Source organism: Oryx dammah, unplaced genomic scaffold (assembly GCF_014754425.2).
Source record: "Oryx dammah isolate SB20612 unplaced genomic scaffold, SCBI_Odam_1.1 HiC_scaffold_5, whole genome shotgun sequence".
In the NCBI taxonomy this organism is placed as follows: Eukaryota; Metazoa; Chordata; class Mammalia; order Artiodactyla; family Bovidae; genus Oryx; species Oryx dammah.
The window spans coordinates 61,583,232-61,609,022 of NW_024070189.1; the positions used below are offsets into that span (position 1 = coordinate 61,583,232).

Consider the following 25,791-nt stretch of genomic DNA (forward strand, 5'->3'; position numbering starts at 1 on the left):
TCCTTGGAAGAAGGGCTATGACAAACCTAGACAGTGTATTAAAAAGCAGAGACATTACTTTGCCAACAAAGGTCAGTATAGTCAAAGCTACATTTTTTCCAGTAGTCATATATGAATGTGAGGGCTGAAGATTTAATGCTTTCAAACCATGGTGTTGGAGAAGAGATGGAGTGGACTCCATGGAGATCAAACCAGTCAATCCTAAAGGAAATCAATCCTGAATATTCATTGGAAAGACTGATGCTGAAGCTGAAGCTCCAATACTTAAGCTACATGATGCAAATCGCTGACTCATTGGGAAAGACCCTGATGCTTGGAAAGATAGAAGGAAGGAGGAGGAGAAGATGTGATGGTTGGATGGCATCATTGACTCAATGGACATGAGTTTAAGCAAGCTCCAGGAGATGGTGAAGGACAGGGAATCCTGGTGTGCTACAGTCCATGGGGTAGCAAAGAGTCAGATGCCAATGAGCAACTGAACAAGAACAATATTTACATGTCAGCATCTTTAAAAACATATTACAATAAGTTAAGAGTTTAATGGCTTACCTGTTCAAAAAGGAGTCCTAGGGATGGAGGGGGTGAAACCTGTTTCTTCTATAGCCCCCACAATACAAAAGCACTCACTTCAGTGTTACCAGTGATAGATGGCTTCCTGCTAAGATGGCTGCTCTGTGTTTCTTTTCTGTTTCTCTGAAATAGACGAGCCGTAAGAGGGTTTCTCTCAGCTATCTCCACTGTTCTTGCTGTACCAAAGTTACACTTTGGAGTGCTTCTTACTGATAGAAAGAACAGTGCTATGAGCATTTTCTGAGACCTGCTGCCCCTAGGCCACTACACTCTTTTCCTGCTTTCTTACTCATTTTTCTACCTGTAGCATCTGTTTGATCTGTGCCCCATTCTTTTTTCAGGTCCCTTAGTTTTTGCTGAGCAGGAAATGTGGACTACCTGAGGAAAAGTCCTTCACATATCAGAAACATATTTTTGATATTTTACTGGCCTACCTGGACATTTTACTTCCATCTGGGTGGTTTCTGCTATATTGTTTAAAGCTATGGATGATATGGCACCCCACTCCAGTACTCTTGCCTGGAAAATCCCATGGATGGAGGAGCCTGGTAGGCTGCCGTCCATGGGGTCGCTAGCGACTTCACTTTCACTCTTCACTTTCATGAATTGGAGAAGGAACTGGCAACCCACTCCAGTATTCTTGCCTGGAAAATCCCAGGAATGGGGGGGCTGGTGGGCTGCCATCAATGGGGTCACACAGAGTCTGACACGACTGAAGCAACTTAGCAGCAGTAGCAGTTTTACTGAAAATGGAATTTATAACTTTTTTTCTGTTTACTTTGTTTATTATGATATTTAGGGGGGGAAACACGAAGTTGCTAGCTATGCCTTGTTAGGTACCAAATCTCTACAGTCTATTGTGACCAAATATAGAAATATTTATAGAAACAGAAATAATAATAGCTACTATTTCATCTTTTTGCCAGTCAGAGGCCCTCTGTGAGTCCAAAGAAAGTGCCTTGAGGCTGGATACCATCTTATCATGTTAAGTAGCTATACTCATTTCTGCCCTAAGTCTACCAGGGTACAGTGGAGACAAATTTAGAGTGAGCTGTATAACCTCAAGGGTGAAGAGAACAGTGAGTTTTTCACTGAATGTGGCAGGACTTGGAATAGCTTAAGACACCCTATATGGTTCCAGAAGGCAGTTCTTCTCCAGACCTTGCTTTATTTGTCCTCATCCTCTATCAGCTTGTCCACCAGAAGCATGAAAGTGAAGATGCCAGGCTGCATCTGCTCCAGGCACATCCATGACCATTCTGTCCTGACCTTAGTTACCACTGAGAGTTCTCAGTTCCTGCTCCCACCTCTACCCTCTCACCCTAGACTCCAGCACCCATGGAGGTACTTCTGGACTTTCGTCATGAGAAGAGGGTGGTAGGTTCCATGTACATCCTAGGCCATCAGCATCACCTCTCCATCCCAAGCTTGGCAGTCATGGTCTTCTGCCAATCTTCTGTTGCTTCTTATCCCGTTAAACAACAAACTTTATGTCATATTTAAGGTAAAATCATACATGCATGTATTGGCCTTTAGGGCTTGAAAAACACAGAACCTTAAATTATTTAAAAATGCCCAAATTTGGACCTTGAATTTGAACAGATTATACTGGGCACAAATCTCCAGCTAGAAATGGAGATTCTTCTTATATGTACCCTAAAAAATATGTTTTCTGTTACTAAAACCTCTTGCAGATATAGGCTTGTGTATCAGTCCTTGAATAGTTAGTGTTTCACCTGGTCAGAAAAGGGTCCTTGAAATGCATGTAAACATTTATATAATGTGTAAAATAATGGACTGTCTCTATACAGATCTACAGGAGATTTTATACATACACACATTTATATGTTTGATTTTTGTATATGTTTATGATTTAGAATTAGAGCAAATTATGCTCAAGTTGGTGTGCTTGAGTAGAGCTTATTTAAATATAAATCAGCTGTAAAAATTAAATAGTCACTTCATTCCAATTGGCTTCTTCATTATTTCTAAGACTTGCCTGGAATGTCTTCTCCTTTTCCGAGTCAACCCTGCACACGAGCCTTGGCTCTAGTCCTGCCTCTTCCTGGAAGCCTTCCCTGACTGCCACCAGCAATTTGAGCTCAGACATTAATAAAACACAAAATTGATTTGCAGGCACTGAGTCTGCATCTCTGCAGTGGGATAAGCCAGGCAGGAACTGACCCTCCACATCCCTGCCTTGTTCCCAGGGCTCTGCCATATCTCATTTTAGGTGAGAACATGATTTTCTTCCAGTTTAGTCTTTATTAGTTGAGGACCTGGGAAATGTGGTTGGCTATGAAATCCTTCCTTAAAACTGCTATTTTCTGCACTACTGCTCATCTATTCTAGGTTTCCCAGGTAGGGAAATGCCTGACAAACACAATTAAAGCCAGAGTGAGCAATTTTTGACCAATATTTTGCATATATAACATTTTGTTTTGCCCTGGAGTATGGAAAATCTGTGGATTTTTATCAGAAGTTTTAAAAGCTTATTTCATCAAGCTAACCTCCCTACTCCAGATTATTATTATAAGTGCTACTCCACTAATGCACATTTACAAATGTTGTGCAAGTTCTGAATGTATTTCTTTTTCCAGATGAAGGATTATCATTAGAATCAAGAGAAACATTAAAGTCTCCTCAAATCTGGTTACTGAGAACAGTAATGGGTTTAATAGGGAAATCTATCTGTCTTTTCTTGTAGGTTGTACCACTAATTGGTTTAACTCATCTTCCTCCCAGTTTAATGTATTTTAAGTTCTTTCAAAGATTGCTTTTTAAGAAGGACTTTATTAGCAAGCTCCAGAATAATGGAGCCCTAAATCCTTTGCTCATGCTTGTTTTTACACAAAATGATGCATCCTCTAAGGATAAGAGAAACATGCATATATATAGATGTTTTAGGCACTGAAAAGTAAAAACTGGAATTACATGTAATAATGCAATTTAATTTGAGCAGGCACAACTTTGCTCAATTCTTTGAGATGATCTCCAATTAGAAATGGGAATTCACCTTGTGTATGCTTTTAAAATCCCCTCCGAATGGGAGAAAATAATAGCAAACAAAGCAACTGACAAAGAATTAATCTCAAAAATATACAAGCAACTCCTGCAGCTCAATTCCAGAAAAATAAATGACCCAACCGAAAAATGGGCCAGAGAACTAAACAGACATTTCTCCAAAGAAGACATACAGATGGCTAACAAGCACATGAAAAGATGCTCAACATCACTCATTATCAGAGAAGTGCAAATCAAAACTACAATGAGGTATCATCTCATGCCAGTCAGAATAGCTGCTATCAAAAAGTCTACAAACAATAAATGCTGGAGAGGGTGTGGAGAAAAGGGAACCCTCTTACACTGTTGGTGGGAATGCAAACTGGTACAGCTACTATGGAGAACAGTGTGGAGATTTCTTAAAAAACTGGAAATAGAACTGCCATATGACCCAGCAATCCCACTGCTGGGCATACACACCGAGGAAACCAGAATTAAGAGAGACATGTGTACCCCAATGTTCATCACAGCACTGTTTATAATAGCCAGGACATGGAAGCAACCTAGATGTCCATTGGCAGATGAATGGATAAGAAAGCTGTGGTACATATACACAAAGGAATATTACTCGGCTATTAAAAAGAATGCATTTGAATTAGTTCTAATGAGGTGGATGAAACTGGAGCCTATTATACAGAGTGAAGTAAGTCAGAAAGAAAAACACCAATATAGTATATTAACGCATATATATGGAATTTAGAAAGATGGTAATGATGGCCTTATATGTGAGACAGCAAAGAGACACAGAGGTAAAGAACAGACTTTTGGACTCTGGGAGAAGGCAAGGGTGGGTTGATTTGAGAGAATAGCATTGAAACATGTATATTACCATATGTGAAATAGATTGACAGTCCAGGTTTGATGCATGAGACAGGGCTGGTGCTCTGGGATGACCCTGAGGGATGGGATGGGGAGGGAGGTGGAAGGAGAGTTCAGGATGGGGAACACATGTACACCCATGGCTAATTCATGTCAGTGTATGGCAGAAACCACTACAATAACAGTAACTAGCCTCCAATTAAAACAAACAAATTAATTTTAAAAAATAAAATAAAATCCCTGCAAGAAGCCCCAATTGTGTTTTTTCTTTTTAAAAATTTTTATTGGAATATATTTGGTTTACAATGAGGTATAACTGATTCACTTTGCTATCTACCCAGTTTTATTTTCTGTCATTAAAACTGCTATGGCTGGCAGCATATCTCTTAGCTCTCAAGGGTAAGTGCAAGCAGCCCCTGACGTTCCTCAGAAGAGAGGATACTTGTGGTTTCCTGCTGGTTTCTGAAAGCTTCATCTTCACAGTAAATCCCTACCATAACCCCATGAGGTTGAGACTGTTAATATCACCATTTTACAGACGAAAAACCTGAGGCTTGGAGAAGAGCAGTGATACATGAAAAGCAACCACTTGTAAACTGGGAGCTGGTATTCAAACTCAGGGCTGATAGATCCAGAAGTTTAAACTTAAAATTTTTAATTTTTTTTAATTCATTGAAGTACATTTGATTTACAGGGGTTGTGTTAATTTCTTCTGTATAGCAGAGTAACTCAATCATATAAATATATATTCATATTCTTTTATATATATTATACTTAATATATAATTATATTAATATATTGTTTTTCATATTCTTTTCCATTATATTGTCATATTGTAACAGTATATTGAATATAGTTCTCTGTGTTATACAATAGGACCTTGTTTATCCATCCTATATATAATAATTACTTGCATCTGCTAAACTCCCAATCCTTTCCACCTGTACCCTCTCTCTCCTTGGCAACTGCAATCTGTTCTATATATCTGTGCATCTGTTTTTGGTTTGTAGATATGTTGATTTGTGTCATATTTTCCCACTCATTTCCTTGTCTTTCTCTTTCTGACTTACTGCACTTAGTATGTTACTCTCTAGGTCCATCCATGTTGCTGCAAATGGCATTTCATTCTTTTGATGGCTGAATAATATTCCTTTATATATTTATATGTTGTTCAGCCACTAAGTCGTATATGATTCTTTGCAACCCCATGGACTACAGCGCAACAGGATTCCCTGTCCTACACCATCTCCCAGAGTTTGTTCAAATTCATGTCTCTCTCTGTCTCTCTTTCTATATATATATAGATAGATATACGTATACAGACACACATATAGATATATATGTGTCTGTGTATATCACATCTTTATGCATTCATCTATTGATAGACATTTAGGTTGTTTTCTTGTCTTGACTATTGTAAACAATGCTACTATGAACATAGGGGTACATGTATCTGTTCAAATTATAGTTTTGTCTGGATATATGCCCAGAACTGGGATTGCTAGATCATATGATGGTTCTGTTTTTAGTTTTTAAAGAAACCTCCATATGGTGGCTCAGTGGTAAAAAAATCCACCTGCCAATGCAGGAGACACAGATTTGATTCCTGGGTTGGGAAGATCCTCTGGATAGGGAGATGGCAACCCACTCCAGAATTCTTGCCTGGGAAGCCCCATGGATAGAGGAGCCTGGTGGGCTACAGTCCATGGGGTCACAAAAAGAGTCAAGATACGACAGTCACACAACACCAACAGCAACAACAAAGATCCTCCATACTGTTCTCCAGAGTGACTGCACCAATTTACATTCCCACCAGTAGTGCAGGAGGGTTCCCTTTTCTGCCCACTCTCTCCAGCATTTGTTATTTGTTGACTTTTTAATGGTGGCCATTCTGACTGGTACCTCCACACTGTAGTTTTGATTTGCATTTCTCTAATAATTAGTGATGCTGAGCATCTTTTCATGTGCCTGTTGATCATCTGTATTAGAATCTTGAACTCTTAATGCAGTGCTATACTCCTGTTTGTATTCAGGGTAGGGAGTGTGGTTCTGACCTTTGTTTCAGGTGTGTGGTCTTTAACTTGGGGAAGAGGATCTCTCTTGCATATGGGGCCAGAGTGCCCCCAGGTGCAGGCATCTGGGGTGGTGGTGTGTGAGTAGATCAAGTGAATGTCGAATCAGGAGACTTGGGTTTGTAGGACCTTGGAGATGTTGCCTAACCTCTGAGAAACAGTAGAGAAGAATCTTATCTCACTAGCTGGCTTCAGGGATCATTTCATGTGAAAATACCATGCTTATGATCTGGAGTCCCATCCTTTTACATTTGGTAGATCCACAGGCACAAATAATCTCAGAGCCAGTGGTTTCAAAGTGCTGAACACTTAAGTCTGTTCTAGCCTAATCCTCCCATAATGCTGCAAACTTGTCCTGTCATCACCTCCATTCTGCACATGAGGAAATTGACCACTGGGAAAGCCCCTGTCCAGTCTCAGCTAGGATGGCATCTGAGCCCAGTGCTGTCATCCTCCAGAGCTGAGTTACTCTCTCCTGCCTGCCCAGGATTCTTTTAAAGCAGAATGACTGGTTATTGTTCCTAAAACCATACTAAGCAGAATCAACCCTCACCTATTTCAGTTCCAGTTGATCAGTGCCCCAAAACTGTAGCCCATGGAGTAATTGTAGCTCTTCCTTCCTATCTTTCAAGCTCCTGTGAAGTGCAGCAGCCCCTCTTCAGTGCTCCTTGTACACTCCCCCTGCCAGCACTGGTGCACTTGCTACTTGCTGGATATTCAACAGCATGAGGGACCCAGTCCCTATTGGGGAGGAGAAGACTATGTGTAACTGAAGGCTCCCAGCAGCATGAGGATGTCAGGGTAGAAAGAGGAGGCTGGACCCTAAGCAAGGTGGTTCAGGAAGGCATCCTTGTGTCGATCCAGCTCAGCATCTAATTCTGCCCTGAAGAAGGCCTTTTAGAGAAGACGCTAATTGCAAACACTCTGAGTGCATTGATCCACTGCTGCTCTGATTAAGTAATTATGCACAAACAGCACCTACGAGGGCTGAAGGAGATTAGTTTGAAAGGGCCAGCACTGGGTCTCCATTTCTGAGAGGCCTGCTAGCCTGCTCCAGAGACAACTCCTGTCCAGCCCAACTCTTTAATTACCTTCAGAAGCACTGAAGTTTAAATTACAGTCTGACTGTTTTCATATTAGCTTCTTCCAGTGCCCTGAACTAAGCATTGGTAAGGCTAGAGTCAGAGAGGGAGGGTCCTTGTGCAGGAGTGGTGGTTTTCTCATTTGGTTCTTTAGTTGCAAGATTTCCTGAGTTTTGAGAGCATACCAGTAATTGGTTCCCTAGCAGAGGTTCACAGATACCCTAAAATTGTTGTGTGTCAGATTTGCCATTTTCAAACATCCCCAACTGGGTGTTCCAATGTGGCCTTCAGTTAGGATTTGGAACACACAGACATAGACACTTACTCTATCTTTTAGGTATGAACACTGTAGCTCTAAATACAGAATGTCCACAATCTGTCCCCACCTTTATTTTTCACATCATCTCTTATATGTGTTTATACCTCAGACTGTTTCCTTACCTTCCTCTTTTCTAATCCTCTAAGAGGGCTTGGTATAAGTAGCATGTCATTCAGTTTCCAAAGTCAACAGTCAGCTGAGATCAGCTTGGAATACTAGTCATCAACCTTGGGAGCATTTTTCAAAGGAGCACAGTTTCCCAGCTCCTGTCTCTTCCCTGGACATTACGTATCTTGAAACTTCCTCACTCACTTTTGGCTTTGTCTGAAGAGGAACTAAAAAGCCTCTTGATGAAAGTGAAAGAGGAGAGTGAAAAAGTTGGCTTAAAGCTCAACATTCAGAAAACGAAGATCATGGCCTCTGGTCCCATCACTTCATGGGAAATAGATGGGGAAATAGTGTCAGACTTTATTTTTCTGGGCTCCAAAATCACTGCAGTTGGTAACTGCAGCCATGAAATTAAAAGACGCTTACTCCTTGGAAGAAGAGTTATGACCAACTTAGATAGCATATTCAAAAGCAGAGACATTACTTTGCCAACAAAGGTCCGTCTAGTCAAGGCTTTGGTTTTTCCAGTGGTCATGTATGGATGTGAGAGTTGGACTGTGAAGAAAGCTGAGCGCTGAAGAATTGATGCTTTTGAACTGTGGTGTTGGAGAAGACTCTTGAGAGTCCCTTGGACTGCAAGGAGATCCAACCAGTCCATTTTGAAGGAGATCAGCCCTGGGATTTCTTTGGAAGGAATGATGCTGAAGCTGAAGCTCCAGTACTTTGGCCACTTCATTGGAAAAGACTCTGATGCTGGGAGGGATTGGGGGCAGGAGGAAAAGGGGACGACAGAAGATGAGATGGGTGGATGGTATCACCGACTTGATGGACATGAGTCTGAGTGAACTCCGGGAAATGGTGATGGACAGGGAGGCCTGGTGTGCTGCGATTCATGGGGTCTCAAAAAGTCAGACACGACTGAGCGACTGAACTGACTGACTGAAGGAAGATAGAGGAGCCAGGGAAGAAGGCGTGAATGGGTGATGGGGGTGGGCAGGGCCAGGCTACTGACATTCAGTGAAGAAGCAATCCTCTCTCCCCAAGCAATGCTCAGCTCGACTGACCTCTCCACAGGTACATACTTGTAGATCAGAGCACCCTTTCCTCTCTCATGACCCTACCAGGGCTATATGACCTCATCACCACTTTCTACCCGATGCTGTTGGCTACAGTGCCCCTTCTCCCTCCCATCCACTGAGCCATCGTGATGTACTTACTCCCAGCTTTGTTTCAACACGGTCTGCATTCAAAGCCCACAGACTTCACACCCACTTAAAAGCTCCAGGCTTTGTGGAGGGGGAAAGAGCCCAGGTAGAAAAAGCCCTCACATTTTCTTCCCAGGGTTGTATACCATCCACAGAGGCTGCGTGCACCTTATTTACATTTGCTTATTGCATTTCGTTCATATTTTCCAAACAGACAGGGCAGGTCTGCTGGGAGAACACCAAATTACCTGGGCCCTTCTCTGCCTGAGTGCTGTGCTTTCCTGGGGGAGGGAGCTGTCTGCCTGCACATTTGCAATAATGTAGCAGCCTTCTCCTTTTCTCTAATGAAGCCCCAGTGGCTGCACAGATGATAGATGCTCCTGGGAGCATAACAGGAAGGCAGCAGGCTGGAGTCAGTGCTTTCAAAAGACAACTGTTCTCACAGTAAAGCCTGATGGTGCTCCCTCCATCCTCTGCTTCTCAGCTAGCTGCCTCCCTGCACCGCTGGCAGAGCTTCCTTTACCTGTGAGGGCCTGAGGTTTCGATTTTTTTTCCATGCACAGCATGGACCAGGTATATTAATTGCCTCAGTTACTACTGGCTATCCACAAGCCCAGTCAATCCAGAAAGCTGGTCCAGGACCCAGGGGCAGCCCAGCAAGGAGACAGCTGAGATCCAAATCCTGTCCCTGCCACCTGATGGCGATTTGACTTGGGGAGTTTGTAACCCATGCGCCCACGGTTTCCTTCAGTACATATATTCTGAACAACGATTATGTCTCTATCCTTACGGTAAGTGCCGAGAATGGAGGTGTAGGGGGGGGAATCAGACACCCGCTCCCCTCAAATAGCTTTGCTACCTGGAAGAAGCAGGCATCTATTACAACCCAAATCGCCTGGACTTGTACTGACCCACATACAAAGTAAGTGAAGGAGAGATGTCATTCTTTATATCCCAGGCATCTCCTTGGGCTTTTATGAAAAGCATAACAATAAAATTCTAACATATTATGCAGACAACTGGGAGATGGGAAGGGGAACATAAATTTATCAAGTCCTATTGTAAGCCAGTAGCTGTGAGCTAGGTTTTACTGATACTGTCTCATCTTACTCCATGTGGTGATGCTACGAGCTAAACTTTATTAGACCATCTTGCAGATGGATGGATGGAAGTTTACAGAAGGCAGAAAGAGCACTGTTATGCCCAGTTAATAAGTATGCATTGGGAGTATTCTTTATGCCAGGAACCGACTGCATTAGGTGCTGGGCTCCAAGAGCTGAACCTTAGGGCAAGACAGCCTTGGGGCGTGTTTTATGTTGCTATGATTTAGAAGGGGAGATGGACACTGAGCTGGAAGTTACAGGTGTGCTTTAAAGCAGAGATCTGACAGACAATAAGCATTAGCAAGACAAAGAGAAGAAACATGCTCCATTGGAAGAGTGTGTGCAAAAGACAGCGCAGAGCCTCGAGGCCCAGGAGGAGCAAAAAGAGTTGGAGGCACAGGCCACTGGGATCACATTAAGAAGTCTGGGTGGGCTTGTACAGAGCAATTGAGAACCTCTGTAGTAGCTAAGTGGGAAAGTGAATTAATCAATTCTCCCTTTTGGAAAGATCACTTTGGCTGCTGGATGGCAAAGGAAAAGTGGGGAGCAAGACAGGGAGCCTTGACTTGGTGGGAGGTCCCAGTGGTGGCTGGGCTGCCAGTGGAGATAGCAAGAAGCAGGGGACTTTGGTGGGAGTCAGGACAGGCAGTCCTGGGTGTCTGCCCTGTGGATATGAGTGCTGCAGAGCTGTGCTCTTATTCTAGGAGGAGGCAGAGATTGGGGGTCAGCTGATCTCAGAGATGCTGCCAACACTAGCCATGCTGGACAGATTGAGATTATGGAAGAAAGAGAGTAACCTGTAGAAATAAGAAGGCAGATATGGAAAGATTGCAGAAGAGGATGTTGGACAGAGATGAGTAGGAGAATGAAAGCAATTAAAAGTGAGCTGAAGCCACGGTTAGGGGTGAACGGAAGAGAATGGAGTGTGGAGAGCAGAGTGCTGGCTGCGCCCACCATTCAGGAAATATGGCAGTGGATGGGGACACGGTCCTGGCCTTCGTGACTTGGCCAGATCCTCTCCCAAGACAGCAGCATCTTCCTCTCTGATGATCGGATGCTGGTGGCCTGAGAACCTTGCTTCTCTCACCAGGAGAGATTACCAGACAGGCCTCTAGAAATCATAAGGGATGGCCCACCTCTGGGCAGTGTGAGATGGATGTGGTTTTATGGTTTTCTCCACACAGAAGTGTCTTTTTCCAAGGAAGGAACCGAGTGTGTGGGAGGCACCCGTCAGGGCCCCTATTTCTGGAACATTAATCCTCTTCTCCTGCCTTTTTCAGGGGCTATAAGAGGCACCTTAAAAGGCAAGCACTTTTCTCCCATAGGAGATAGGCTGCATTGTGGCTAGAATACCGAATCTGAGCAAATAGCTCTCTGTGTGCCATCGTCTTTGATTATTTTTTCCCTCTGGGACATATCTGGCCCCAGGCAGACTGTGCCTGACTTGCTCCTTATAAGGACTGTTCAGTTGAGGACACTAAGCATGAATAGGGCCCAGTAATTGAATGCCTCCTATCTCCATTTCAGCTTCTGATCTCTCTCTACCCAGGCCAGTGCCATCCTGCTTGAGGACTTCTCCCTGAGTGACAGGTTTGCTCCTTCAAGACTCCAGTCCCTGACTTGATCAGCCACCCAAAGCCTGCATACTTTGAGAAGCTGGTGGGAAATCCAGTCTTCTCAAGATATAGGTTACCTGCACATCTGTCAGGGTTTAGTTATACATGACTGACTAATTCATCCTGCAGCGTGAGATGGGGATTCATTTCCTTTGCAAGTTGACTTGGCAATTTTCTCTGCTCAAAGAACATTAAGAATAGACAGTGTACATGGCAACCAGGAAGAAATAGATGCTATTAATTTTCCATTTGCAAACTTGAGATTGACTATAGAGCCTACATCCCATTCTCCTTGGAAAAACAGACCACAGCCTCTCCTGTTTAGATCTATGCAAAGTCCGAAAAGTTAGGAAAAAAAGAGCCTTCTATTCTCCAGAGGCTCTGAATTGGGGCTGTTGTTAGTGGAGGCTTCTCCCAAGGGTTGGTACTGGTACTTGGCAGAGACGAGCAACACCACTGTTATCACAAGCTCCTCCTCCTTTCTGTGCACGCGGCTCAACATGGGATGCTGGTCCCCAGCTTGAGTGAACATGTGATCTTCCTCAGCTCATTGCTGAGGAATGAAGGGAAGGGCTAGAGGCACAGACGTACATGTCAGGATATCATAATGGACCTGCGAAAGCTGGAAATCCCAAAGGTGGCTAGCTTCATCCAGTGCTTGTTATACAATGTTCTGCCACACTGGAAATACTGTGTATCTGTGTTGTCCCAGATGGAGTCATTCACTAGCCACATATGACTACTGAGCAACTTGGAATGGGATGGGTGCAAATGAAGAACTAAATTTTAACTTTTATTTCATTTTCATCAATTTATTTATATTTTTTTTAATTTTATTTTTACTTTATTTTACTTTACAATACTGTATTGGTTTTGCCATACATTGACATGAATCCACCACAGATGTATACAAGCTCCCAATCCTGAATCCCCCTCCCACCTCCCACCCCATATCATCTCTCTGGATCATCCCCATGCACCAGCCCCAAGCATCCTGTATCCTGTATTGAACATAGACTGGCACTTCGTTTCTTACATAATAGTATACATGTTTGAAAGCCATTCTCCCAAATCATCCCACCCTCTCCCTCAGAGTCCAGAAGTCCGTTCTATACATTTGTGTCTCTTTTGCTGTCTTGCATAAAGGGTCATCATTACCATCTTTCTAAATTCCGTATATATGTGTCAGTATACTGTATTGGTGTTTTTCTTTGAAAATAGTCACATGTGGCTCACGGCAGCTCTACTGGATAGCAGAGGTATCTATGTGTGCCAAAACCAGTTTAGCACAGAGGTGTGCCGAAGCCAGTTGTGTGGCCAAGGCCAATTGTGTTTAGCTATATTTGTCTCTGGGGCTTCCCAGGTGGTGCTAGTGGTAAACAACCTGTCTGCCAGTGCGGGAGGCATAAACACACAGGTTCAATCCCTGGGTCAGGAAGAGCCCCTGGAGAAGAGCATGGCACCCCACTCCAGTATTCTTGCCTGGGGAATCCCATAGACAGAGGAGCCTGGCAGTATATAGTCCATAGTTTTGCAGAGTTGAACATGACTGAAGCAACTTAGCTAGTATATTTGTCTTACTGGTTTTCTGAATGTTGTGACAGTTGCTCTACACTTACCTATATATCATCAACTTTAAAAATAATAGTAGAGGTAATAAAAATCATAGCTGGCACATGCTGAGTAATTACTATATACCAGGTGTTTTCCTCAGCATGCTACATACCTTGTCTATTTTATAGTCACATAATGATGCCTTGAGTTTATAGGTATGATGAAACAGAGGTGCTGAGGGGTTAAGTGGCTGGTTTGAGTCACCCAGCAAGTCAGTGGTTAAGCTGGGATTCACACCAGGCAGCGACATTCCAGAGCTCAAATACTCTGCTGCCTCTCCAGACAGTCCTCAGTGCCGTTTCCTGACTGGTATTTTCAGATACAATCATGTTCTAGTTGTTGGAAGCCAGGTGTTGTCTTGAGGTCATTAGCGACCTGGGTGTAAGCAATGGTCACAAATTCCATGCTTTACAGAGTTCAGCTGTGGCTCCTGGCTGGAAGGAAGGCAGCAGCTAGACATGAGCACACTCAGGTTGCATAGACTTTGCCTGGGTCTGCTTACCACCTCACCTCAAGTGGAGGGCAGGAGAGTCCTTTCCTGCCTGAGGTTTAGGAAGTTGGGCTGTATTCTCCATCAAGTACTGAATCCCAAGCTCAGGAAAGAGGGGCTCTCCTAAATTCAGTCAGGTAAACAGGAGGAGAGGCTCTGCCTAGTATTGTTGTTTTCTGGAGAGGATTCACCCCTTGGCAGGGCAGATGGGGGCTGATGGCCTCAGCTGAGTGAAGGCTGGATAGGAGTCTGAGTGAGACCCACAGGCCATTTATCACTGCTCGTGTGCCTTCCAGTGGAGAGCCTGGGTGTTCGCTGGGGTCCCTCTGCATTGACAAATTCTAGCCTTCATCTGCATCTTGCCAGCACTGTGAGACATTCAGAACGCAGCTCTGTGTCATAATGGTGACTTGCCTGGCTTTTAGAATTTGGGAAAAATGACAGTGGTGGGCTTCACTTTTTCTTCATTGAGACTTTATCTCCTTGGGTCTCTAATTCCTGTCCCTCCCAATGCGAACTGCTAAATGCAGCGCTGGGTGTTCTGCCTCTTGCTAGTGGCCCACTGCCTGGACCCTTTGTCAGGATTCTCAGGAGCTAGAATTAGGGTAAAATCAGGCAGCAAGGGAAAGTGAGCTCCCTTCTCTGTGCCACTGTCCCTCCTTTGGGGATTCCTCTCCTCCAGTCTTAGTTCTCACTGAGACTGTCAGATAGCCTGCACCTACCCATCCAGCATCTGGAGTTTCTTGTTCTCCGAAGGAGTGTTCATTTAATTTTCTCTGTCATACCCTAAAAGATGAGCTGGTTAGTTAAAGATGGGCTGCAAAAAAGGACTCTTTCAGGGATGAGGCATCCATCTGTCCATAAGGGAAATTCAAATCAGTCTGTCCAAAGCCTGGCAAAATATGCCATACTCAGAAACCCACATGTGAGCTGATGCAAAAGTGAAAGTTGCTCATACTAGGGTCTTTTTATATCCAAGGCTGCCTTTCCCTAAGAGCATTAGCTATCCCTAAGTATTTATCTCTTGGCATGAGTTCAGTGGAAAATGTGATCTTCTCTGGTAAACTGCAATAGCAAGTTTGATCAGGTTAGCAAAAGGACCCATAGCAGCTTTTGGAGGCTGGTACGTGATGCTAAGACCACCCCAGCTTGCTTTCAGAGAGTGGAGGCAGTCCACGTTCAGGTTTGCATAGTGCTGCCTGCCTGGGAGTCTTGGCTATCACTTTGTCACACTCTTTACCTGTGAAGGCAACATCTTTGGGGCATTTTCACAGTGGGGTAAGGAGTTACATTCTGGTTGGAGAGATAGTTCTGTTTGGAGCATTGCTTGTTGAAGGGAGAGAACCCAAAGACTTAATGTTTCTTTCATCTGCTTTTTCTCCAGCCTGCACGGACAAGGAGTTGAGAAACCTTGCTTCCCGACTCAAGGACTGGTTTGGAGCCCTTCATGAGGATGCAAACAGGGTCATCAAGCCCACCAGCTCTGAAACAGCCCAAGGCAGTAAGACACTTTACTCTTGCTAGTTTATTTCATTTTAAACACCACATTTCCTCAGTTACTGATAGTGATTGACTACCCTGCGATGCTATTGTTAAAAGAAACACTAAGTTAAATGTACACAGTGACTTGAAACACACTGCAATTTCAGAAATATTAAAATATTGGAGGACAAGGAAATGCCATAGAATCAAGAACATACAACCATTTAATTTTTTAAATTAATTATTTATTTTACTTCACAATATTGTATTGGTTTTGCCATACATTGACTTGAATCCACCATGAGTGTACATGTGTTCCCCATCCTGAACCCCACTCCTACCTCCCCTCCCTATACCATCCCTCTGGGTCATCCCAGTACACCAGCCCCGAGCATCCTGTATCATGCATCAAACCTGGACTGGTGATTCATTTCACATATGATATTTTACATGTTTCAGTGCCATTCTCCCATATCATCCCACCCTCACCCTCTCCCACAGAGTCCAAAAGACTCTTCTATACATCTGTGTCTCTTTTGCTGTCTCGCATATAGGGTTATCATTACCATCTTTCTAAATTCCATATATACGCATTAGTATACTGTATTGGTGTTTTTCTTTCTGACTTACTTCACTGTATAATAGGCTCCAGTTTCATCCACCTCATTAGAACTGATTCAAATGTATTATTTTTAATGGCTGAGTAATATTCCATTGTGTATATGTACCACAGCTTTCTGAACCATTCATCTGCCAATGGACATCTAGGTTGCTTCCATGTCCTGGCTATTATAAACAGTGTTGCGATGAACATTGGGGTACACATGTCTCTCTTGATTCTGGTTTCCTTGGTGTGTATGCCCAGCAGTGGGATTGCTGGGTCGTATGGCAATTCTATTTCCAGTTTTTTAAGGAATCTCTACACTGTTCTCCATAGTGGCTGTACTAGTTTTCATTCCCACCAACAGTGTAAGAGGGTTCCCTTTTCTCCACACCCTCTCCAGCATTTATTGCTTATAGACTTTTGGAAGCAGCCATTCTGACTGGTGTGAAATGGTACCTCATTGTGGTTTTGATTTGCATTTCTTTGATAATGAGTGATGTTGAGCATCTTTTCATGTGTTTGTTAGCCATCTGTATGTTTTCTTTGGATAAATGTCTGTTTAATTCTTTGGCCCACTTTTTGATTGGGTCTTTTATTTTTCTGAAATTCAGCTGCAGGAGTTGCTTGTATATTTTTGAGATTAATTCTTTGTGCATTGCTTTGTTTGCTATTATTTTCTCTCATTCTGAAGGCTGTCTTTTCACTTTGCTTATAGTTTCTTTTGTTGTGCAGAAGCTTTTAATTTTTATTAGGTCCCATTTATCTTTTTTTGCTTTTATTTCCAATATTCTGGGAGGTGGGTCATAGGGGATCCTGCTGTGATTTATGTCAGAGAGTGTTTTGCCTATGTTTTCCTCTAGGAGTTTAATAGTTTCTGGTCTTATGTTTATATCTTTAATCCATTTTGAGTTTATTTTTGTGTATGATGTTAGAAAGTATTAGTTTCATTCTTTTACAAGTAGTTGACCAGTTGTCCCAGCACCACTTGTTAAAGAGATTCTTTTCCCCATTGTATATTTTTGCCTACTTTGTCAAAGATAAGGTGTCCATAGGTGTGTGGATTTATCTCTGGGCTTTCTATTTTGTTCCATTGATCTATATTTCTGTCTTTGTGCCAGTACCATACTGTCTTGATGACTGTGGCTTTGTAGTAGACTGAAGTCAGGCAGGTTGATTCCTCCAGTTCCATTCTTCTTTTTCAAGATTGCTTTGGCTATTCGAGGTTTTTTGTATTTCCATACAGATTGTGAAATTATTTGTTCTAGTTCTCTGAAAAATACTGTTGGTAGCTTGACAGGAATTGCATTGAATTGTACATTGCATTGGGTAGTATACTCACTTTCACTATATTGATTCTTCTAATCCATGAACACGGTATATTTCTCCAACTATTTGTGTCCTCTTTGATTTCTTTCACCAGTGTTTTATAGTTTTCTATATATAGGTCTATTGTTTCTTTAGGTAGATATATTCCTAAGTATTTTATTCTTTTCATTGCAATGGTGAATGGAATTGTTTCCTTAATTTCTCTTTCTGTTTTCTCATTGTTAGTGTATAGGAATGCAAGAGATTTCTGTGTGTTGATTTTATATTCTGCCACTTTTACTATATTCATTGATTAGCTCTAGTAATTTTCTGGTGGAGTTTTTAGGGTTTTCTATGTAAAGGATCATGTCATCTGCAAACAGCAAGAGTTTTACTTCTTTTCCAATCTGGATTCCCTTTATTTCTTTTTCTGCTCTGATTGCTGTGGCCAAAACTTCCAAAACTATGTTGAATAGTAGTGATGAGAATGAGCACCCTTGTCTTGTTCCTGACTTAGGGGAAATGCTTTCAATTTTTCACCTTTGAGAATAATGTTTGCTGAGGGTTTATCATATATAGCTTTTATTATGTTGAGGTATGTTCCTTCTATTCCTGCTTTCTGGAGGGTTTTTATCAAAATGGATGTTGAATTTTGTCAAAGGCTTTCTCTGCACCTATTGAGATAATCATATGTTTTTTTTTATATTTCAATTTGTTAATGTGGTGTATTACATTGATTGATTTCCAGATATTGAAGAATCCTTGCATCCCTGGGATAAAGCCCACTTGGTCATGATGTATGATCTTTTTAATATGTTGTTGGATTCTGTTTGCTAGAATTTTGTTAAGGATTTTTGCATCTATGTTCATCAGTGATATTGGCCTGCAGTTTTCTTTTTCTTGTGGCATCTTTTTCAGGTTTTGGTATTAGTGAGATGGTGGCCTCATAGAATGAGTTTGGAAGTTTACCTTCCTCTGCAATTTTCTGGAAGAGTTTGAGTAGGATAGGTGTTAATTCTCTAAATTTTTGGTTGAATTCAGCTGTGAAGCCATCTGGTCCTGGGCTTTTGATTGTTGGAAGATCTCTGATTATGTTTCAATTTCCATGCTTGTGGTGGGTCTGTTAAGATTTTCTATTTCTTCCTGGTTCAGTTTTGGATAGTTGTACTTTTCTAAGAATTTGCCTATTTCTTCCAAGTTGTCCATTTTACTTGCAAATAGTTGCTGATAATAGTCTCTTATGATCCTTTGCATTTCTGTGTTGTCTATTGTGATCTCTCCATTTTCATTTCTAATTTTATTGATTTGATTTTTCTCCCTTTGTTTTTTGATGAGTCTGGCTAATAATGGTTTGTCAATTTTATTTATCCTCTCAAAGAACCAGCTTTTGGCTTTGTTGATTTTTGCTATGGTCTCTTTTGTTTCTTTTACATTAATTTCTGCCCTAATTTTTAAGATTTCTTTCCTTCTACTGACCCTGGGGCTCATAATTTCTTCATTTTCAAGTTGCTTTAGGTGTAGAGTTAGGTTATTTGTTTGACTTTTTTCTTGTTTCTTGAGGTAAGCTTGTATTGCTATGAACCTTCCCCTTAGTACTGCTTTTACAGTGTCCTATAGGTTTTGGGCTGTTGTGTTTTCATTTTCATTCACTTCTATGAATATATTGATGTCTTTTTTGACTTCTGCTGTGATTTGTTGGTTATTCAGCAGCATGTTGTTCAGTCTCCATATGTTGGGATTTTTAATAGTTTTTCTCCTGTAATTGACATCTTATCTTACTGCATTGTGGCCAGAAAAGATGCTTGGAATGATTTCAATTTTTTTTTAAATTTACCAAGGCTAGATTTATGGCCCCGGATGTGATCTATCCTGGAGAAGGTTCCATGTGCGCTTGAGAAAAAGGTGGAATTCATTGTTTTGGGGTGAAATGTCCTATAGATATCAATTAGGTCTAACTGGTCTATTGTATAATTTAAAGTTTGTGTTTCCTTGTTAATTTTCTGTTTAGTTGATCTATCCATAGGTGTAAGTGGGGCATTAAAGTCTCTCACTATTATTGTGTTATTGTTAATTTCCCCTTTCATACTTGTTAGCATTTGTCTTACATGTTGTGGTGCTCCTATGTTGGGTGCATATATACTTATGATTGTTATATCTTCTTCTTGGATTGATCCTTTGATCATTATGTAGTGTCCATCTTTGTCTCTTTTCACAGCCTTTCTTTTAAAATCTATTTTATCTGATATGAGTATTGCTACTCCTGCTTTCTTTTGGTCTCTATTTGCATGGAATATCTTTTTCCAGCCCTTCACTTTCAGTCTGTTTGTGTGCCTTCTTTTGAGGTGGGTCTCTTGTTCAGTTCAGTTCAGTTCAGTCGCTCAGTTGTGTCTGACTCTTTGTGACCCCATGAATCGCAGCACGCCAGGCCTCCCTGTCCATCACCAACCCCCGGAGTTCACTCAGACTCACGTCCATTGAGTCAGTGATACTATCCAGCCATCTCATCCTCTGTCGTCCCCTTCTCCTCTTGCCCCCAATCCCTCCCAGCATCAGAGTCTTTTCCAATGAGTCAACTCTTTGCATGAAGTGGCCAAAGTACTGGCCAAGTACTTCTTCAGCTTCAGCATCATTCTCTCCAAAGAAATTCCAGGGCTGATCTCCTTTAGAATGGACTGGTTGGATCTCCTTGCAGTCCAAGGGACTCTCAAGAGTCTTCTCCAACACCACAGTTCAGAAGCATCAATTCTTCAGTGCTCAGCTTTCTTCACAGTCCAACTCTCACATCCATACATGACCACTGGAAAAACCATAGCTTTGACTAGTGGACCTTTGTTGGCAAAGTAATGTCTCTGCTTTTGAATATGCTATCTAGGTTGGTCATAACTTTCCTTCCAAGGAGTAAGTGTCTTTTAATTTCATGGCTGCAATCACCATCTGCAGTGATTTTTGAGCCCAGAAAAATAAAGTCAGCCACTGTTTCCACTGTGTCCCCATCTGTCTGCCATGAAGTGATGGGACCGGGTGCCATGATCTTAGTTATCTGAATGTTGAGCTTTAAGCCAACTTTTTCACTCCCCTCTTTCACTGTCATCAAGAGCCTCTTTAGCTTTTCTTCACTTTCAGCCATAAGAGTGGTGTCATCTGCATATCTGAGGTGATTGATATTTCTCCCAGCAATCTTTATTCCAGCTTGTGCTTCTTCCAGCCCAGCGTTTCTCATGATGTACTCTGCACATAAGTTAAGACAACATATATAGGGGTCTTGTTTAATTTTTTTAAATTGAGTTGCAAAGTTATCTAGTATTTAATACTGATTTTTAGGAAATACACTTAAGTACATATAAAGATTCAAAAAATAGACTATCGTGTATAAAATAGATAGGCAATAATATACAACACAGGGATTTATAGCCATTTTCTTATAATAACCTAGAATGGAGTATAATCTGCAAAAACACTATGCTGTACACCTGAAACTAACACAATATTGTAAATCACCTATACTTCAATTAAAAGAAATATGTCTTCAGTTAAAAGAGCATCCCCCAAAAAAGAAATGCAAAAAGACAAAATTGTTGTCTGAGGAGGCCTTACAAATAGCTAAGAAGAGAAGCAAAAGGCAAAGGAGTAAAGGAAAGATATACCCATCTGAATGCAGAGTTCCAAAGAATAGCAAGGAGAGATAAGAAAGCCTTTCTAGTGACCAGTGCAAAGAAATAGAGGAAAACAATAGAATGAGAAAGACTAGAGATCTCTTCAAGAAAATTAGAGATATCAAGGGAAAATTTCATGCAAAGATGGGCACAATAAAGGACAGAAATGGCATGGACCTAACAGAAGCAGAAGAAATTAAGAGGTGGCATATACATAGGAGAACTATACAAAAAATACATAGAAGAACTATACAAAAAAGATCTTTATGACCCAGATAACCATGATGGTGTGATCACTCACCTAGAGCCAGACAACCTGGAATGCAAAGTTAAGTGGGCCTTAGGATGCATCACTATGAACAAAGGTAGTAGAAGTGGTGGAATTCCAGTGGAGCTATTTCAAATCCTGAAAGATAATGAAGTGAAAGTGCTACACTCAATATGCCGGCAAATTTGGAAAACTCAGCAGTGGCTGCAGGACTGTAAAAGGTCAGTTTTCATTCCAATCCCAAACAAAGGCAATGCCAAAGAATGCTCAAACTACCACACAATTATACTCATCTCACACGCTAGCAAAGTAATGTTCAAAATTCTCCAAGCCAGGCTTCAAAAGTATGTGAACCATGAACTTCCAGATGTTCAAGCTGGATTTAGAAAAGGCAGAGGAACCAGAGATCAAATTGCCAACATACATTGGATCACTGAAAAAGCAAGAGAATTCCAGAAAAATATCTACTTTTGCTTTATTGACTACGCCAAATCCTTTGACTGTGTGGATCATAACAAACTGTGGAAAATTCTTCAAGAGATGGGAATACCAGACCACCTGACCTGCCTCTTGAGAAATCTGATTGCAGGTCAAGAAGCAACAGTTAGAACTGGACATGGAACAACAGGCTGGTCCAAATTGGGAAGGGAGTATCTCAAGGCTGTATATTGTACCCTGCTTATTTAACTTATATGCAGAGTATATCATGCAAAATGCCAGGCTGGATGAAACACAAGCTGGAATAAAGACTGCCAGAAAAAATATCAATAACCTCAGACACGCAGATGACACCCCCTTATGGCAGAAAATGAAGAAGAACTAAAGAGCCTCTTGATGAAAGTGAAAGAGGAGAGTAAAAAAGTTGGGTTAAAACTCAACCTTCAGAAAACTAACTTCTTGGCATCCGGCCCCATCACTTCTTGGCAAATAGATAGGGAAACAATGGAAACAGTGAGAGACTTTATTTTGGGAGGCTCCAAAATCACTGCAGATGGTGACTGCAGCCATGAAATTCAAAGATATTTGCTCCTTGGGAGAAAAACTATGACCAACCTAGACAGCATATTAAAAAGCAGAGACATTACATTGCCTACAAAGGTCCATCTAGTCAAAGCTATGTTTTTTCCAGTAGTTGTGTATGGATGTGAGAGTTGGACTATAAAAAGAAAGCTGAGCCATGAAGAACTGATGCTTTTGAACTTTGGTGCTGGAGAAGACTCTTGAGAGTCTCTTGGACTGCAAGGAGGTCCAACCAGTCAATCCTAAAGGAAATCAGTCCTGAATGTTCATTGCAAGGACTGATGCTGAAGCTGAAACTCCAATATTTTGGCCGCCTGATGCAGAGAACTGACTCTCTGGATAAGACTCTGATGCTGGGAAAGATTGAAGGCAGGAAGAGAAGGACATGACAGAGGATGAAATGGTTGGATAGCATCACTGACACAATGGACGTGAGTTTAAGCAAACTCTGGGAGTTGGTGATGGACAGGGAGGCCTGGCGTGCTGCAGTCCATGGAGTCGCAAAGAGTTGGACACGACTGAGTGACTGAACTGACTGATACTTCAATTAAGAAATATAGAACCATACCATTTTCATAGCTTTAAGCTCTCCTGGCATGGCATATTCTTCAATTTTTTTCCTTGTCATATAGAAAAAAATATGTTTCTGTGTGTATGTATACACATGCACACTTTACAGACTGTTTTATGGCCTTCTTTTATCATTCAGCAATACACTATGACTATCTTTCTATACTGTTGAGTAGTATTCTGCTTTGTAGACATGACATAGAATCTCAATATATTGATATAACATAATTTATGTAATTAGACCTTTATTTGGGAGCTTTGAAGTTGCTCCTAATGCCCACCTATTATAAGCAACATGGTAGCAAACGGCTTTTGTAGTGAGACTACATTATGTTTTCCAGAGATAGACTACCCGACAAGCATTCCCTCCACCATCACTGAAGTGGCTGAAGACCAAACTCCAAACCTGTCCATAAGCCGGAGAGCAAACGGGGGGTTAGGTCTGTGTGTTTGCTCTTTGGTGGAGCCTCTCACTGCCTCTAACCCTCAGGCCACTAGGGGGGCGCTTCTCTACACCTTGGCCAGTTGGTATAGAAGGGCTGACTCAATAACACAGTTGTTAAGATACATGGAGCTTTGCCCCAAGCCTTTTCTATGTAGTGATTTTTATTGATTTGTCAAAATAAATATAAAAACACACATTATTTAAAGCAGAGAGTATTGCACCCCATCCCTGATGTCACACTTGTGTTGACAGGAGTTCTGAATGTAATGCTCTTGGATTGAGCTAAGTGAGTAAGAAATGGCACTGGTAACTGCTGGGACCCAAAATCTAACCAGGATCTGGTCTTTGACTCAAATCAGAATAGTCTTCATAATTTAAGGGTTATTCTTTGCTGTTCACAGCCACCTAGAGAATGTTGATCTAGAGGACAATTTGCTCACCAGGTTGGAATTTTTACCAATTAAGGGAAAGGTCGATTCTGGGAAGCATATGCTATATGTCCAAAGAGAGGGTCCTGGTGGTTGTATGAGTGTGAAGAGGGATGTAAGATTTTTCCCATTCATGTCAAAGGTTCCTTGGGAGTTGTGCACAGTGGGAAGCTTTTCCCAGGGATCTTCGAGGAATGGCTGAGCCACTGGGCTTTCTGTACAACCTTTCAGTGAAGAGCAGATTGATATGAAAGAGCTACTTCTCATAGCCTCCAGTCCCAGGAGACTCCTTCTGCTGACAGCCAGTGAGCCTGCAAAATGCCTGCCCTTGGCCACAAGCAAATTGAGTCCCTGAAGAGGTTTTTAGGTGTGATGTTCTGAAACAGTTGGAGTGCAGGGATATAAAGGAATGACACGGGGTTTGTCCATGAGGCACAGGAGGGAGAGATATTGTCAGCCCAGGAGTTCTGAAGGGGAAACCATGCAACCGTAGAAGTCCCATGAGTTTGGGGCCAACCAACCAGAAGGGCTAGTCTGTTCCCCCTGCATCCCTGGATAGCACATGCAGATGCCTCTCTTCTAGAGCCTTCCAAATAGGTGTGGGTGGACTTGACCTTAGCCTACTGCCCAACCAGTTTAGCACTTCTTTTTGGTGCTCAGTAAGCAATATTAAAATTTCCCAGAATCCTGGGATGGAGACATGATCCTGGGCTGCCAGCAGTTGCTGTGTTCCAGACTTATCCCTAAAATGGGGAAATGGGCTCTGGCGCAAAAAGCCATGAAGAGGAAGGACCAAAGGCGGTCAGGAATCATGTTCATAAATGGGTTTACTAGTCCTTCCTTTTCCACAGCTTTAGACCTTAAAGCAGCAATTGAAATGGAAAGATTGACATGATAGCTAGTTAGTACAGTGGAAAAAATGATTTAGCAAATTAAGAACAACTCAGATCTCACCAACCAATCAGAAAACAACAGAGAAATGAAGAATACCGCATTACATTGGACTGTCATGTTTCCTTTGGCTCTTCTTGACTCACATTTCTGAGAGATCAAGAAAGTATTACTAAAAACTGTAAGTCTGAAGAGGTGTGGCTAACAATTTTACAAAACAGCTGAAGAAAATGAGAAACTGATATACAGAGAAGTTCAGTAACTTGCCCTTGCACATCCCTGACCTGAATTCAGTGTCAAGCAATACAATTTTCAGTTCACTTAAATTTTGTTCCTTTTATTCTTCCTTCTTTGAACTTACTACTTGTTCATTGCCATTTCTTTTAAGAATGACTATAAGAACCAATCATAGAATTTTGTGAAAAAGGAGAAGACAGGCACAAAGACATTGGACATACACTGCAGTGTATAGATTGTACAATGAATGTACACTGGACTATACACTTAATATACACTACACTGGACAGCCACTGGACTGCACACTAGGTGTACGCTGGGTGTACATTGAATTGTACACTATACACGAGACACACACTGGTGTACACTGGACATACACTGGACAATACAGGAGGCATACTGATGTACACTGGACATACACTGGACTGTACATTGCACAGTGGGATGTGCCCTTGGACTGTACACCAGATGTGCATTTGAACTGTGCACCAGATGTGTCCAGCTGTGCATTTGGGCTATGTGCCAACTGTGTCCAGCTGTGTGCTAGATGTGTCCAGCTGTGTTCCAGTTGTGTGCCAGCTGTGTTCAGCTATATCCAGCTGTGTTCCAGCTGTGTTCCAGCTGTGTTCCAGATGTGTCCAGCTGTAGTCCAGATGTGTTCCAGCTGTGTCCAGCTATGTTCCAGCTGTATTCCAGCTGTGTGCCAGCTGTGTTCCAGCTGTGTGCCAGCTGTGTTCCAGCTGTGTGCCAGATGTGTCCAGCTGTAGTCCAGATGTGGTACAGCTGTAGTCCAGCTATGTTCCAGCTGTGTTCCAGCTGTGTTCCAG

At 42.0% G+C, this 25,791-nt stretch overlaps 1 protein-coding gene across 2 annotated transcripts in view; it reads left to right on the forward strand.

Moving 5' to 3' along the window:
* SPOCK1 (SPARC (osteonectin), cwcv and kazal like domains proteoglycan 1) overlaps positions 1-25,791 on the forward strand; it is a 588,532-nt gene that overhangs the window by 535,584 nt on the left and 27,157 nt on the right. For both annotated transcript variants that reach the window (XM_040240033.1, XM_040240034.1), the window contains one exon: positions 15,446-15,562. In XM_040240033.1, coding sequence (XP_040095967.1) covers positions 15,446-15,562 — 117 coding nt within the window. The remainder of the gene's footprint in view (positions 1-15,445; positions 15,563-25,791) is intronic.